This window comes from Hippichthys cyanospilos, chromosome 6 (assembly GCF_059441005.1).
Source record: "Hippichthys cyanospilos isolate Australia breed blue-spotted pipefish chromosome 6, RoL_Hcya_1.0, whole genome shotgun sequence".
NCBI lineage: Eukaryota > Metazoa > Chordata > Actinopteri > Syngnathiformes > Syngnathidae > Hippichthys > Hippichthys cyanospilos.
The window spans coordinates 14945325-14963076 of record NC_142374.1 but is presented as its reverse complement, the minus strand read 5'-3'; the positions used below and the strand labels follow the sequence as shown (position 1 = coordinate 14963076).

General features: G+C 41.1%; 1 protein-coding gene across 1 annotated transcript in view; it reads right to left on the bottom strand.

The window, feature by feature from the left end:
- Nucleotides 1–225: 225 nt before the first annotated feature.
- The window catches only part of LOC148422320 (tetraspanin-18B-like), a 30983-nt gene continuing 13456 nt past the window's right edge, over nucleotides 226–17752 (bottom strand). Inside the window, exons 2-9 of the mRNA XM_088416234.1 lie at nucleotides 8884–8962; nucleotides 3908–4006; nucleotides 3272–3466; nucleotides 2373–2447; nucleotides 2168–2266; nucleotides 1853–2026; nucleotides 1241–1324; nucleotides 226–1010 (exon numbers count right to left, since the gene is read on the bottom strand). Of these exons, the coding sequence (XP_088272360.1) occupies nucleotides 957–1010; nucleotides 1241–1324; nucleotides 1853–2026; nucleotides 2168–2266; nucleotides 2373–2447; nucleotides 3272–3466; nucleotides 3908–4006; nucleotides 8884–8886 (783 nt within the window). The 5' untranslated portion in view covers nucleotides 8887–8962 and the 3' untranslated portion in view covers nucleotides 226–956. The remainder of the gene's footprint in view (nucleotides 1011–1240; nucleotides 1325–1852; nucleotides 2027–2167; nucleotides 2267–2372; nucleotides 2448–3271; nucleotides 3467–3907; nucleotides 4007–8883; nucleotides 8963–17752) is intronic.

Sequence of the window (17752 nt, the reverse complement as noted above, 5' to 3'; positions counted from 1 at the left end):
TAAAATGTGTTTTTGCATTTTATTGTTTGCCACTCTAACCTGACCTGATGTCCAAGGAAGCCCACGCATGTCACGCCAAAACTACTCTCAATTAAAAGCCCATTTTCCTTAATCAGGCGCAGCAAGTAAACACCCCCAGAATTTGAATGAAGATGGGCTCTTGTGGTGGTAAGCGAGACATACTGTCATTTAATGGAACCTCCTATCATGAGAAAAATGAGCCCGTTTTTTTTTTCCAAATGCCATTTATTAAAGATTCAATGCATCCACAAAACATTTCAACACCTAAAATGACACAACAGTAAAAGAGTAGCCCTATGAACAGAAATTTCAAACACATTGACATTGTTCAAGTAAGCGAGACTCAGAAAGCTTTAAGCTCACATGCTCACAAGATAGTTCATACACATTTGAAAAATGCATCCGGTATGTACACCCACTCTCCTACAGAGCGCTTAATAGTACAGTATAATACAGCATAATAGAAATGTGGCTGTGAAAAGGACAGGTGAAAGGATTGTTGTTATGTACAGTAATAAAAGGTAACGACCAAAGTGTACATCAGACACATGTTTAACAACTAAGCCAGATTTACTTAATATAAATACAGTATTCTTCATCCAAAAGTCAGTGCAGTGTCTTTTGCTTCGGGTTCGTCTGCTTCTCACGTCAACTTGACAGCTGACACCCGGTCTGTGCAAGACCTGGTCCACAAATGACACTTTCCACTGAACACACAAAATCTTTTTACATCAACTTTCTCTCGTGTGTGTCAGTACGTGTATTACTTTGCTACCCAGTACCTCAAAAGTCCAGCTGTGAAGTACAACCATTTTAAGAATGGTTTTATTTTTTAACCAACCAAACAGTTCTAAAGAGAAAATGACCATTTCAAAGCGTTGACTTTCGCCTTCGTATTCCCTATTTTTCCTTGGAAAACAAAAGGTCCAGGCAGGCTACATGGATTGGAGTCCCCTGAAGAGGCACATAGCCACGGACATGGCAAGAAGCTGAGGAAAAGAACAGATGCACTTTACCATGGAAAAGTGGATCATTTAATACTCAAACCTACGACTCAAGTTAACACAACAACGACTCGTTGTTCGGCCACCACTAGATGGCGATCCTTCCCCACAAAAGACTGAAGAAAAGGCGCCGGCCATTTATTTATTTATTTATTTTTTAACTTTTTCAAGAAAACGCAACACATAGTAAAAGACAAACTAAAATATCTCCATACCTCAAAGGTCAGCACCAGAATGAACAACGCTCCCGCTAAATAGAGGTAGACTTCATAAGTCTTGAAGCCTGCCTTATAACAACCCTGCGGACACACAATGAAGCACAGCACAGGAAAGGATCAATAAGTCTTTTACTTGGAGGATGCAATTGACAATGACCGATTGTTATCTCAAATGAAGAGCAGCTACACGCATGACCAGATGAGATGGAATCCAGGGCCTACAGTGATGATTTCTCAAATCATCACACATCGATAGAAAAGCTTCACCCCTAACTCTGAACTCATAACACTTTGTGGTTAATACAAAAGTGTCACTCAATTTGATCAATTATTATTGTTATTAATACCATAATTTGATTTTGGATTCCATGTATTGATTACTATGATGCCGCAAGCTTAATTTACACTTGATTGGTTGTATTACCTCTCAATTGCAGATCATTCATATTACGTTTGTAAAGGAATTACTTTTGCAATGTCTTAGACTCGTTTTCCATCGCTCACTTGAACAATCACGAACCTTGCGTGACAGCATTCACAGTGATGTTATTGCGAAATCGAAGTCTGGAACAGAACTGATCTGGCCAAGGAAAGAAATCAGAACGTTACCTGTGCGTTAATGTGAGCTTGTGAGCCATTAAGACATTTATCCCTATCGCCGTGCTCCAAATTCCCCGTCTTGCTGCGCTGCAGGCAGCAGGCTGCTGGAACTGAGTGATTGTATTTTCTACGAAACAGACTGCCCTCAAAATCCTCAAAGCCATTTATGCCACAGCACTCATGCTGGAACGAAACAAGAAAAGTACAACGCAAGCATTAAATTCTGTGTTGCTCTTGCTTGTGATCTATGAACCACTGTATGAACCGTAGTGACTAGTTGCTAGGTACGGATTTGGACGCCGTACACACGTGCTCCGGACTTACTTGGACCATCCATTTATTCCATATTGTTGTGTATTTATCATCGGGGGCATAGCCCTGATACTTTTCCCGCATCTCTTTCTGTAAATCTTCGACAAAAAACTAAAGTGGGCAGAGAACACGTACGGGATTAGGCAAAGATAATAAAGTATCACCATTAAAAAAAAAAAAAATCTGAAATCATAGGGCCAGATAGAGAGTTGCTTACCTTTTGACGCTGTGTGTAGGCCCAAACCCCAGCAGCCAGCTCTGCTATGAAGACCACAAAGATGAGCATGAAGAACTACAACAAGATGAGAAAACATGGTGGTGAGTGGAGCTGAAAAAAATCTTTTTTCCACCATACATTCATTCAACATCAATTATCCATGGCCAAACACCAAACCTCTTAACTGAAAAATAATCAGGGATACAGTATAGGGGTATATCAGTTCAGATGACCTTCAGTCACATCTGTGGGTTCAATTTCAGGATTTCAGATTCCATTAAAAATGGACAGTTGTCGCATTGTCCCAGAATAAGAAACGGAACTGTTGTCTTACTCTCTAATATCAGTACAGCACTAGTCATAAGTTTAGAAACGCCTTTAAATTCACTGCACATTAGATTTTGTCTACGTCGATTCTACGCAGGCTCGGTGAGTAGTTAGCACCTCTGCCTCACAGTTAAGCGGCCCGAGTAATTCCAGCTGGCTTTCGGCCTTCCTGTATGAAGTTTGCATGTTCTCCTCAAGCCCGCGTGGGTTCTCTTCCCACTCCAAAAACATGCATGGCAGGTGTAAAGACAAAAAAATTGTCTTTAGGTGTGATTGGATGCGTAATCACAAAATCATATTACAGGGCAGGATTACACCGTTCGGGCCTTAGGCCACACGTTTGCAACCCCCGATGTAGATGAAGTGTCACATAGGCGCATCCCTTTTGCCCCTTTGATCAAATTTTTATTTGTCGTCAGAATTCAGGGTCGAAGCACTAGTCATTGCAAAATGCGGCGTTTGTCCTGCAGGCTGCCGAAACAGCGTTTTGCTGATCTGGCATTGATTGTAAGCGAGACATCTTCAAATCTTAAAATGTGAAAACGTCTGTCATACCAATGTCATATACTTACGAAGAAGAGCAGACACCTATTTTCACGGAGGGCTCCGCAGCAACCCACAAAGCCCAGAAGAAAGAGCAAGGATCCAATGCCCAGCACAGCAAAGACGGTTTTGGAGAGCACGGGGTGTTGCATCAACATTTCACTCAATACCGCTGTGCCAAACAACACCAACAATCCCACACCAAGGAGGAAACACCCTGCCATCTAAAAAAAGAGATGCGGGGAGGGGGCAGTTGAAAAGACCACAAAATTGTCATATTAAGAACTCATGGAAACATTGGAGAAACTACACACTATTGCAAACAATAGTTGATGACCCCTGCAATAGAGGATGTCGATTATCCTCTGTTTTCTCATCTGGGCGCAATCAAGCTGTATCCCGGATAAATAACTAATCGGACTTCCGGACATATTTAAATGCAGTGCCGATTTACAAAACATAGGTGATGAAATCGGTACTACGCCTTTGCGCTCAGATGTGGAGACCTTGAAAATGGCTCTTTTTAGTTGCTGACAGAAAACACAAGGAGATGGTAGTTGCCGTTACAGAGAGATGTTAAATCACATTGCTTGAAAAAGGCTTAATTCACTAGCTTGGACTCAACATCAGTGATGGCCGCGTGAAGAGAGATGAGGAATACTTACGACGAGGAAGGTGTTGAAGACTAACATGAGGTACTTGATGCATGTTAGACAGTCACTGGTCATGACTGTTGTCCCTCGTGCTGAAGCCTCTCCATGTCCCTGTCAATCAAACAAACATGGCTCTTTAGCAATACAATAACAACCAAAATCTCCCGGGCACAGTTATCTGCGCTCTCTTGTGAACTCTAAGCAGGCAGTGAAAAGTGATGCAGAGATCTTAAAATTGATCAAAAATGTATAAAAACAGTGTTGGCTAATTCTGGGCTCCACTTTTTGACTCAAGTCTGCAGACCCCAGAGTTCTACTGGGTTTAAATTCAATAATAATTTCTTTGATGTATTCACAACAGTGACTTGTGTCACTCAAAGGCGTCAGCCTGTGACATTTAGACAATAACTTTCACGTTATACATGTTTGCATGTAAGACATCTATCTCCCATATGTGCTTTTCCTTCACTGCCAGCCCAGTTCAAATGGATTTTTGACTGAAAAAGCCAACAATGGCTGCAACCTATCAGTAAGTTGCAATATTTAGCTCAATTTAAATTTACGGCTGTGCTGTGTATGAGAGCAGCTTGAGGGCTTACTCCTTACTCCAAGGAAATTGATTTAGAGCTGCAGTTGAACACCTCCTCTAAATCATAATGATATGCTCAGGTATTGATCACTTTCCTGGCGTTTCTCTGAGCCACACCAATTGCATGAGATGGGTTTTAATTAACCCTTCTCCGTCCTAAGCCCTGCTGAAAAGCGTAATGAGGGCACACGGGGGGCAAATTGAGATTTGCATACATTACACTCACACAAAAAGTGTCAAGAAGGGGCTTCTTTTATCTTTCCCGCTTTCCACTGTCAGTCTTTAAAGTGTGACTGTATTTATTGTTAGAGGGGGATAAAGACAAGAGAAGGGGCTTGTTCTCAAATCCTACACAAAAATGTCACACTGGTGCCAAAGTCAGCTGGAATAGGCTCCAGCTAAAACAGATGCAACTTGTGTCATTCTGGCTTTTTTTTTCACAAAAGTTTGAAGCTTGACTCATGATTTGCTTGATGAAGGGTAGAAACAACGCGTGGGGTCGATAGCAAGGCACATGCTCAATGAGGCGGCGATCCCCTGGAGCTCCTGCGAAGGCATGTGCTACAAGGACACAATGAACACATGAACGCTTGTGCCATGCGGCCTGCCTGGGCTCACTTTGGGCATTTCCCACGGCCTCTTGCGAGGACGCGCCGCTGTCGGGGCTTTCCAGATAAATTACTTATAACTCAATTGAAAATAACTGACGAATGATGTGATGCGTCATGACAACAAGGAGAGCATTTGTCTGCACTTTGGCGTCTGCCTTTATTTTTGTTTTTCTGCAAGTTCTTCATGGCCGCCCACTATCCTCCTGTTATGACATATAGTCAGTGGGAGTAGGTCAGGAAAACACATCCAGTGTTCTAAATATACTGCACAGCAGAACATCCACTCTGGAACACTTTAAAGATTGTAACATTTAAAGTTAAATTATGGTTTTCAAAAAAAAAGCACAAGTGGATGTGGCCTAATTTCAGACATCAAAGTATGAACTAGTGTGCTTTTCTTGATTGGCCTTCATTGGGACTTCTTAAAGGGACAGTGTGTAAGCTTTAGAGCGTGTTTTCATTAAAAAGGAATAAATCAAATGATTGTAAATTTCAACTTGCAAATGAACGTGCTCTTAATGACCAATGATTGTTAATACTGATGTTAATGACTGTTTTAAAAATAATCATAGGTTTAGTTATCATTAAATTATATTACATGGGGGGGGCGCAGGGCACGTCTCCGGAGGCGGCCATGTTTGTTATAACTACGGACAATGGTGAATGCAGCATCTGCAGCACCTCCTCCTGTCCATACTGAAAAACGGTCTAAATCTTACACACTGTCCCTTTAAACACTATTGGAAGCAATGAACTACTATTTGGAAAAACTTCACGTGTCAGGTCAATGGTGAGCCTGATTGAAATGGTCACTTCAAGCAACATAAATTTGGAAAATTGAGTGTTATGTTCCAGAAAGTTAAGGTTTTCGTGCCAACAAATCTGTTTTGAGGAATGATCTTATGTGATCCAGCCCAAAAATACATTCAAATTGGTGTAAAATAAAGTAACTGTTTAAATGCCAAGGATTATCAAAAAAGGAAACTTCTAGTGTGCCAGTTTATTTCGCATTTTCACTCGTCTTTCAAGGCTGGCAGAATATTATGTGCTACAGTATGTCTATGTAAACAAGGGGGGTATCGTATGAAAAATTGATTTCCATTCCTTACTTAGAATTACAAATATGTAATGTCTGTGTTGTAAGTATGGCAACGCTGCCATCCAATGGTCACAGTCATCGCTACAGTGCTCAATTGGCAAAATATTAGATAAGCACTAGTCAAGGGTGTCGACAATCCTCCCTAAAAATAAATGATTTGATGAGATTTTTATTATTTTTATGACTATTTTAAAAGATGAAAATTCTCGCCCATGGCACGAAAAGAGGTATCTTGTAGGAATGGGCCAATTATCAGTCGGGCCTATTATTGCCACTGATATCCGACATTTTGATGACCCCCCCCCCCGCCCCCCTTTTTTTTTTAATCTATTGGCCAATAAGAGTCATAAGCACATTCTCTACTAAAATTTGGTAAATCTTAGGAATTATTCTATCTATTTTTCATGTGATTGAAATAAGACAAAGATGTCTTATTGGCTAAAAAAAAAAAAACATCCTGCAAATGAAAAAAGCTGATGAAAAGCAATTGAACAAATACTTGGAGTTCATATTCAACATTTACATAAATATTTTCCTTTTTGCTACTTTAACTTTTTCCTTCACCCTTTAATTTCAACTGTTAACAGAGAATCCCTCCTCCGACTGACAAGTTTCAGGTTAAAACATCCACTGATAAACACGTACAGCTCAAAATTTTGAGAGGCTCCCCAGTCGATGCGTCAAAATTACCGTGACATTTTCAAATGCCATCACTTGCTGGAAAAACTCAACTTAAATAGCACAAATGGAACAGAAGTAAAAAAGACTTTGAGCCTGAACACGAAAGAACAATCAAGATACTGGTCGTGTTGCAGATGTCCTAATGTCACTCAAGCCAAAAAGCGGCAAACTGCAGACAACATCATGTGACCAATGTCTTGGACTCTAATACAATTTTGTGAATTCCATCTGGGGTTATTTTTAGGGCAGTTGAGAAACTATCCAGTCATCCATTAAAAAAGCTGGTCTCCACGGCAACCCAGATACGGTGTGAGTGTGGCCTTTGTTTGCAGTGCAGTATTTGGCATCGCCACTTAGCACTAGCTCCTGTTGGAAAACAAAAGTGAAGCGAGTCAAACGTGTTTCGACAGCTTGTCCACCACCATGCAGAAGGACTAAAGGCGCTTTTAAAACCTCAATACATTTGAAACTTCACGCTCACACCTAAAGGTCAAGAAAGAAAAGGAAAACGGCAAGTCATTTATGTTCAGTGAACAAACTATAGCCTCAACAAGCCCCGACACTGTGAGCGATTCACCCGCAGTTGCGTTTAACTCTACAGTGTACGCGGTGAAAATTTCATCCAGTCGCACGGCATCAGTACATGTTTTAATTAGTGTGCACGCGGCGCACTAACACGAACCAAAGACGATGCAACAACATCACATGTTGCAGCAGTGTGTTGCAAAAGCCAACTTCAATATAAAACACACTAAATTATACATGGATGACAATGCAATTGCCGTAACACATTTTTACATGCATGTTTTAAGTCCCTCTCTTTTTTTTTTAACTAAAAAATAATTTGCACTAGTTAAGGGGTACTTGGCTGAAAACATTTATTGGGGGTACTCCACTGAAAAAAGGTTGAGAACCACTGCTGTAGTGTATATTAGAGAGGCCCCACTATCATTATTGATTTGACAGTATACAGACACAGTGCTGTATAATCAAAGGCTGCCAAATTATTCTAAACTGTTTCATCAGGTGGTAAAAGTTCAAGTAACATCATATAAAATGACTGTGGATGCCTTTTATGGATGATTTTGCCTCAGTTGCCCTTTTCTTCCTCAAAAAAGGTCCACAAGTTCGCAACCTCTGTTGGAAAATCAGACAATGATTCACTTGTCACTTGCACAAACTTTTGTCTGGTTGTTTACCTTCATGATCATGGTTATACGCAAGAACTGATTACAACTTTGAACTGTCCTATCATCTCCTGATTTACTGTATATATGTCTGCCTCTCAGACAAAATCAGATTCTTCATTTTTTGTTGTCACTTAGATTCACAGGTGCATACGCGTGAAAAACATACTTGGAATACTAATGTTCCAAACGTAAATGCGAATCAGAAACCAACAAGATCAGCGTAGGTTTGCTGTAGTGGCAAAAAAAAAAAATCTTCATAATAAATAATGAACAAAATAAAATAAAGCCAGCCTTGCTTCTCGCCAGCAATGCTCCCCTCCTTCCGATGATATACAGTAAGTGGCTTTTTGCCTGCGTGCTATTTCTCTTGGTGTAACTTATACAAAAAAATAGACACAACATTATTCAGTAATGTCCAATTTTGAACTTTGTAAAAAGCGCATTAGGTCCAAACTTCAGAATTTCAGCCTCTTGAAAGTTAACATTCAGTCCTCCACGAAAGCAGACTGATTATCTTTGCGTACCGCTTTAACTGCTTTTGCTTCAAAACAAGAATCAATAATATTTTCCTATTTTATGATACTGTACAGTAAAAGGTACATCACTGAAAAAAGATGAAAAGGACTACTGATTTGGTAAATTAAGCTAAGCAAAATGCTGTTTTTTAGTAAGACTTGTTTTAACTGTTGCGTATGAACAAAGCATTATCAATGCAGAACTATAACAGACCTTCAGGTAACTTAGATTTCGATTTCTCACGATATGTTTGCTAAGAATTAAATGCTCATTGGATATGCAACAAAAGCTCCATAGCGTACCATGTTTGTCTCTTGATGCCTTGTCTTTGTTCAGGTGGCGTCTTCGCTCGTGGTTGGCCGCCGCTCCTGTTTTCATGGACTGTTGGAAGCACAATGAAAGAAGCGGAGGTCAGCACCACGATAACGAGATGAACAAAAAGAGACAAGAGTGGGAAGCAAAGCGACACATTTGCAGACTGCTTAATTCATTTGAAACACATCCAGAATGCTTGAGAAAACATGGAAAAAAATTCTAGGACACTTCAAATGACCGAGAACGCATGTATAATACATGAAGGAACTCGCTCCCAGCAGAGAGCTAATGTGGGACTTCATTGCTATTTTATCTCTGAAAAAAATTCACCCCTGGGCCGGAAGGCAAAGTGACAATAAGACATACAATAATGCAAGAAAAGACCCTTTAATTGCACTAATCCAATGTGCAGGTGGAAGTTTCATATCGTGCCATAAGGTTTTCTTACTTGGATAATTACAGTCATTAGAGGACCTGGGACAAGCAGCTTCTAGTGTGACCTTGATGAGCGTCTGAGCTCATGCATTATTCACCACAAGTAGACTGCCGTACTTTGTTCACACACCGCTCACTTTAACTGTCACTGTACGCCACATCTTCGACCGAGCGTCCCTAATGAGACTAAATGCTTTAAACTTTTCCCTATTTCTAAAAAGCGTGTCGCCACGAGATTCTCCCAGAAGGAAATAATGATCTAGTGATGATAGCCTATTTTCCTGCTGGTATTTGAATCTCGTCAAGTAAAAACAGTCCGTGCCAGACGTCGCTTTCAAAGCGCCGACAACTATTTAGTCAAAGCTTCCACTAGCTGCATGGAGATGTTGTCAGATGAGATGCCAAAAATCGGATAGCGCGCACTCATTCCTGCACACATTTTGGATGGAGAATATCTCAGGAGCTTTCCGGCACATTGCTTCTGTCACAGCATCTCGCCGACGTACTATAATGCTAGCAGACATTCCATTCACTGGGATGCTGAGCCTAACCGATCGTGGCAGCAAAGTACATAGCTCTGATTACATGGAGAAAAAAATATATCAAAGCTGCGGAGACACTGGAGTCACACCGATGCGTCACGTTCCGCAAGTAGCGCGGGAACACAGAATAATAATTGAATCGGAGATTGATGGCATGTTTTTTTTTAACCCAAAAAAATCTTTGCACTGGTTAAGGGGTACTTGGTTGAAACCATATTTCACAGGGGTTACATCACAGAAAAAAAAACACTGAGAGAACCACTGATATAGACAGCATAGATTTCTATCTCCCAAAATATTGAACTGAGCGCAAACACAACAAAACATGACTATGAGGAGTCCCTTGGTTATACGAACAATCATTACAAGAAATTACAACCAGAAAAAAACATTGCTTGCGCGGGATCAATCTTCATGTTTTATGACAGCTCTATCTGTTCTTGTTTGGTTATGCGAATGGTCATTAAGTTGCATCTGGCCCAATTCTAGCAAGCCAACGTAGTCCAGTAATCTCTTCCCACTGGAAGAATATAAGAAAAGCAGAAGGTAGGTAAATAATGCTCATGATGTGCATTTTCTAACAGCAAACACGAGGATGGCCAAATGGCACCCTGAAGCCTGTTGTAGTGCTCGTCTCTCCCCTGCGCCTGTTTAGAGGGCTATTAGCTAGAGGGGAGCAACACTGGAGAGGTTCTGCATTATTTGTTGGTTCCCATGGAAACCTTTTTCACGGGAAAGTGGAGCACCAATCGGATGGCAGCGCCTCATTGAATCAGTTATGGGGGCAAGGAGAAAGATCGGCGAGGGCGGCTGGAAAAGCACAACAATAGGACGAGCCCCTCGAGGAAGACGATAAAGGCTAAACCGAGAAGGGTCCCGCAAAGCGCAGCACGGAAAGGCTTCCTCTCCAAATGGCTTTTCTTTTCAACGACTCCGTCTCACTAAGGCGCCGACTCACATCACAAGCACTGGGAGGAATTTAATCATCAAGGCGGTCGCTAATTGATTTCACTCTGGTGTTATTTCAAGCGCTGGCATGCCTATTGCATCATCAACAACTGGTTTATGTATAGAACAGCGACACGTTACGCATCGGAATCTGCTGGGATATGTAGTCGTACCGTATAATTTGTATCCCAGCAAAAATCGTCGCGATTTCATGATCAAAGTCCCATACACATGCATGACGCATACTTGACATTGTGAGGTGTGTTCACATTTTCCAAGTGCTACTTTGGCGCTTAAAGGGTTAATGTAACTGAACTAACTTTTAAAATACTATATAGGGAACATGCATTTGAAAGGGGGCGGATCTGTGGAGCAGTGGTTAGCACGTCCGCCTCACGGTTAAGGGACCCAAATTCAATCCCAGCTGGCTTCCGCCTTCCACTGTGGAGTTTGCGTGTTGTCCCCGGGCCCGGTGGGTTCTCTCTGGGCACTCCGGTGTGATTGGGTGCGTGGATTGTCCCTATGTGCCTTGCAGTTGGCTGGCAATCAGTTCAGGGTGGCCTCTGCCTCTTGTCTATAGACAGCTGAGGTAGGCGCCGGCAAGCCAGCGACCCTAGTGAGTAAAGCCGTTATAGAAAATGGTTGGATGGATGGATGTATTTAAATGATAATGAATTCATACCTCGCCTTTATTCAATTAAATACTAAATACAGTACTATGCCTACATTATGCAAATGGGACGGGTATAACAAAGACAAATAAAAAGTCATCAGTGCTTTGCTTTTTGTCTTTGTTAGACACAGCATCCTGTCTATCTGGCGGTCAACCTTGACGATAATGTCAGAGGTCAGAGAACAGCAAAGGAGCTGGAGCCGCAACTTCCTCTGTGAACAGGAAGCGGACAAAATGTAGAGGATGCAAAAAGGAAGTTTATTTTCCCATTTACTCTTTTAGTGCCAAGCGTTATCAGGAAAAGAAACCTCTAGAGGGACAGTATATACACCATTTTCACTCATCTTTCAAGGCCGAAAGAATATTGTGTGCTCAGTCTATGTAAATATGGGTCCATGAACGATTGATTTCCATTCCTTACTTTGAAATGCATGCAGGTGATATCTGTGTTGTAAGGGTGGAAACACTGCCATTCAATGGTCACAGTTAAGGGCTCAATTGGCTTATATTAGGTGAGCATTCGTCAAGGATGGTAGCTACCCTCCAAAAAAAACCAAAACGTATTTGACCAGAATTTTATTATTTGTTATTGTCATTACCGTTTAAATAGATGAGAATTTGCGTCCATGGCACTGAATTCATCTCTTGTGTTGACAGGTCTTTCCAAAAGAAAGCTATACTTACTTGTAATATAATAAACCTCTACTTTATGGCATTTAAGTGAAAATACAAAGTACAAGTGGCAATTCTTCCAGATCAAGGGTGTCACACTCATTTTTATCGTGGGACACATAGTAGTCATAGTTTCAGTCAGAGAGCCGGAATGACTGTGAAATCAAATCAATTTGAAGTGTGTTCGTCACACACTTGTCTAGTTTTTAAATTAGAGGCCTGTAAAAACTATTCAAAAGATATATCACATGCTCTCATTAGAGGAATACAGAGGGCACACGCCAGCAGCCATATAGCTTCAGAACACTTAGTTTAATGAGACCAATGATGATGCAGAATCATCGCCCTTCCCTGGAGGGAGTCAACTACCGGGGATAAAGATAAACCGCCAAGTGATAGAAACAATTATAGATCAAGGTTAAGTGAATGAAAACAATTTTATTTTGTTTATTTCTGCATCAGGATGCTGTTGTAATTGTCACACAAAGGACCAGTTTAATTGGAGCTAGAGATTTTAAGCTCTTTTTTTGTAAACACTCTTACACATATTACTGTAAGTCACAAATAAAATTACCTCCAACAAGCGAAATCAGGTCATTAAATCAACGGTCCAATTTTTTAAGAGTACTATTTACAGTAATTTGCCTTGAAAGGGACAGTGTGTAAGACCGGTTTTCATGAAAAAGGAATAAATTAAATGATTGAACATTTCAAAAACTTGCAAATGAATGTGTTTTTAATGACCAGGAGTATGTTTTAAATATAATCATAGGTCTAGTTATCATTAAATTATATTACATGGTGGGTTTGTTATAGCCACGGAAAATGGTAAATGCAGCACCTCCTGCTGTCCATAATGAAACATGGTCTAAATCTTACACACTATCCCTTTAAAAAAAAACTTGAGGAGAGGACTGAGAGCAGAAAGAAAGTAAGAAAGACAGACTTCTCACTTTAGCAGTCAGCATGTTCAGTGCCTTCCAAAGAACCCTTTTATAACTTAGCTAACCACCAGCAACTTTCACCAAACTTGGCAATCCCCTAAGGTTAGCCTTTTGTATGAGAGTAGTCAGCCGGCTGAGGAGGGATCGAAAACTATGCACCGAAGGTGAGTAATTAAATAAAAAAGGCCTGTCGAATTGGGGAGGATGAGTTTAAGGCTGAAGAAGAGGGTAGGATCAGCCAGAGGGACAGGAAAGGTTGTGAATACTGCAAGCTTTGGGCCCATGGGACACAATTAAGAGCAAGGCTTTTTAGTGAGGGTTACAAAAACACTGCAAGGATAGCAGCGGTGCAGCCTTGCGAACCAAGGTAGGAGTTCATTCTTGCATACCCAGAGGGGGTGGGGGGTGTGAACTCCCAACAGTTTGTTCACGGACTTCCCCCGCTCGCAGCTCTGCCAGCTAAAGTGCAGCCACACAACAACTCTTTCCATCAGCATTACATCTTAAAGCCCTGGAAAGCTCAAGATTCAGGCAACGCACATCCAGGTTGACTGCATAATGACGTTAGCAGACAATCTTCCCTCAGGATGTTTTCCACTGCCAGGGTAGAGAAAATAACACGGCAGTTGTGTCCAGCTTTCAGATGAGACTTGTAATAATTGTTTCTTTCTCATACTGACTCCTGTCGTATAGCTACAGGAAGAAAGCAGAACACTGAGCTCTCGGTAAGATATAATGCATCCAACCACCAAAATATTCAATCAAATCTAAGAATTTTTGCCATCTCACGTATGGTCATGTTTTCTTGTACAATTGTAAAATATTTTACTCCTATATGGCCATTCGACTCAACACTGCTAATCACTTATGTCAATGAAACAACGTGCAAGTCGCTTGTGCATTCTTGTTGGAATTAAATGATTTTGGATTTTTTTTTTTTTCCAATGATAGCATTTTTTTTTTATCTGCGAGCATATGTACTCAATGTGCATGACAACTGACAGAGTGGATTGTTTCCTGCTCCACCAAAAGATGCAGCAGTCTGCCTCAAACATAAAAATATAACATTTTCTTATAAAATTCAGTCACATCATTCCATCCGTGTGACACTTATCCAGCAATGGAAGCATGTTATAAATGTGTTAAAAAATCTTCTTCTACATTTTTTTGTAATGTGTAAAAATGGTTTAAATATTTTCCCATCTTCATCTTCTTTTTTACGTTTTTAAAATGTCAAAGTAATGTTAATTTGATGTTGAAGTAATCTATCTTCTTTAGTTTTAGTACAGATGCTGTACAGATGGATTTTTAAAACCAATGTTAAAAAATTGTGATAAGATCCCAGTTGAATTAAAAAAAAAGCCCCAATGTAGCATCAAAATGTTCTATCCTGTGAGCCACAGGAATCTGCAGCAGTAGCCAATAACAGCTGAGTTCAAGCCAGTTATTCACACATTTCAACATTTTTTGGTCAAAAGCCTGGAAATTTCAATACGTGCAGCACCGTATAGTATATTTTGATGTGATCATAAATATAATGTGCGAAGCAGAAAAGTTGCTAGTACATGCAGGCGATAGTACTGGAAAGATGAATCTCTAGTGTACAGAGAAACATTGCTTGTGCATTGTGCTTTGGCAGTTTGGGGGACTGCACAGAAGCATAGAGCAGGTGTCCCACTGGGTTACCAAAGCCAAAAGCTTCACATCTAGATCATTTCCTCAATGCGGGGGGGCACCACCAACTGCCACCACCTTAAAAAGCAAAATGAACCAGAACACTTATGTCAGCTAGTTTGTCATGTCAATGGTGATAGCAAGTATCAAAATGTGACAAACTGCAGAGAAAGTTGTTCTTAAAGTGATAATATGTAATATTTAGACTGTTACAATTTTTTAAAACCCACTTCAAATTTCAATCAGGTATAAAGAAATGTGTCTATTTATATTTCATGGGGAGCGCCAACCAGATGGGGACAGTCATGTTTATTTTAGCTACGGTAAGTGAAGGAGGAAAACATTGACCAACGTAATTTAAATCACATTTTGGACGTCCGTTTGTGTCTTGTGTGAGTTCTCGGTTTGTATGTCAATCATGAATAAAAATGGAAAAAAGGGAAATAGATGGTTGGTTTGCCAATGGAAAATGGTGGTGGTGGTGGTGGGGGGGGGGGGGGGGGGGGGGGGGGGGCAAAGACATTGCATTACAACAAGAATTCATCTTGGCGTTGATGCCTGCTGTTAATCCTCCTAGATCACAGTCCTGCATTCTACTTGACTGGTAAGCGTTATAGTTTCATTTTCTTTCTGTCTGCGGAAGCCTGGGCTAACTAACCAGTGTTGACATATTTGCCCAAGTTTTGTAGGTTCCGCGCTATTATGCACTGAAACCAATGGCAAATTTTATTTGTATTTGCTAACTCTCTCGCTCAGTGAGCGCATGCTTCCAAAGTATGGTCTCTCTCTGACGCCGTAGCATGCATGCTGCATTCACGTAACCACCACTTTGTGTTAGTGTCTTTATTTTGATTGTATCCAATTCACAATGGAGGAAACTATATGCATATATACAAAATATCATGTACTGCAAAATATTATGTAGTTAGCAGATTCCTGCACTGTGCAGGATTTGTAAGGTGCGTATGTGGGTAAGTGACTGGTGATGAGGCAGATCAGTGTGTGAGGGATTCGTTCGTATTGCCTCAGGCTCCTGCAGCATCTGCCTAGTGGCAGCAGTTGAAACCGGTTGTGTTGTCGGTGAGTATTGTCCCTAAAGAGGTTGTGTGTCCTCCACAGAACCATGGTGTGGTAAATTGCCTCTTGTCCAGGTGTTCCTTGTTGTCTAATTAGTTTGCCTTGTATTTGATTTCCTGCTTTCTTTGAGTCAGTGTTGGATCATTTTCATATTTACCTGGCTGCCTGCCTTTTCAAGATTCAAGAGTTTAATTGTCATATGCATCGTATTATTATATGTACTATATAATATATAGTATTATATATGTATAGTATTATAGTACTGTATATATTATACCTTATAGTCTTGCTGTCCTGTTTTTCCTGTGTCCTGATTCCATTTTTCCTTTTGTTTAATTTAATGGCTTATTGCATGAAGTCCCTGCCTCTAAACTTACCAGCACTTGAGTCCACAATTCCCACATCCACGCTGTCCCTTGACAGATATCACAATTTTTCACAGGTCTGTTTGTGCTTAAATTTGAAAAACATACATAAGGCGCACCGTATAAATCACCATTTATTTTTGATGAGAGGACTTTTATTTTGAGTTAAGTCTCTTTCAGCAGTCATTTGTGGCCCTTCAAGGAAGGCACACACGCGGCGCAATTGGCGCTTAGTCGCCCACGGCGTTCTAGTTCGCCATCGGCGGCTCATGTGCTAGAGATTTTTATGAGCGCAGATGGCACAGCACCATCAGTGCTGAGTATCAAACTGGTTTGATCCTTTCAGTGCTCAGGTATCAATCGCACTCCATGTGTGGAGAATGGGAGCCAACAGCATATAGTCATTTCCCACAGCACATGTGCTCCTCATAGCAAAATTTGGCGGCGCTGTGTGAGTACATTTCAGAGGCTCTTCTTGAGTATAAATTAGTTGATCGTTGGCAAAGTTACACCGACCTTAAATGATCCTGAGTCCCCAGGAAAAAGATAAGCACAAATGCGACAAGCAAATGCAAGAGATCACTTTAGCCTTTGTCAACTTGGAGGTCGCCATTTTGAACGGTCCCATCATCCCAAACATGTGATCAACGCAACTTACGCCCGGTCCCGTTGACGTTGAGCTAGCGGCACCTTGAGTGCGGGGAACATTGTCATCTGCATTCATAGACCATTCACCCCCAGACCGATGGCGCAATACCGATGGCTCCCCGATTGTGCCAGGCTTTACGGCCCTAAAACCTAAGTAATGAGCTGCTCACTACCCTCTAAAAAAAATTCGATAACAATACTTTCCACACGGCCTTTCTCAAAGTTAAATGCATCCTGGACAAAGACCTTACATATTCTCAGACGAGATATCATGTGCACGAGAGGGTCTCAGGGGAAAGGAATGATGGAAATAAATGCGGCTGGGAATTCTATAATTTTCATTGCACAAATTTGTGAAAATGCAGTGCCTCGGGCCGTCAATGAGAGCCGCCGATGGAGGAGACGTCAGGAAAAATCGTGCTTGGCACCACACGAAAAGCACTCAAAGAAATTAGACCTCATCTGCTGATCTTTAGAGTGTATTTGTCAGATGTAAACAGAAACTGTGAGAACTCGGACTGACCCTTGGCTTGAAACGAATACATCAAACGACATCAAATGAAACGGTTCGCAAAGAAAGATATTAAGGCGTCTAAATAAACCCTTCTGAGTGGGAATTTGGTCTCGGGAATCGGAGGGGTTTTAAGGTTAACTGGCCACACTGAGGCACTCTCCTCGAGATTCCCTTGCCTCCGGCTCCGAGCTGTGGGAAAGGGACTTCATGCAATTACATCACATTGATTTATGTGAGAGACGGCGGAAAGGATAGATGGAAACTGAGCTGCTTGGAAGCGATCCAGGATCTTGTCCCCGAAGAAAAACAAGTCAATCGAAGTTTGCACCACAAAACAGGACGGATCGGTGACAATCTTGTCACG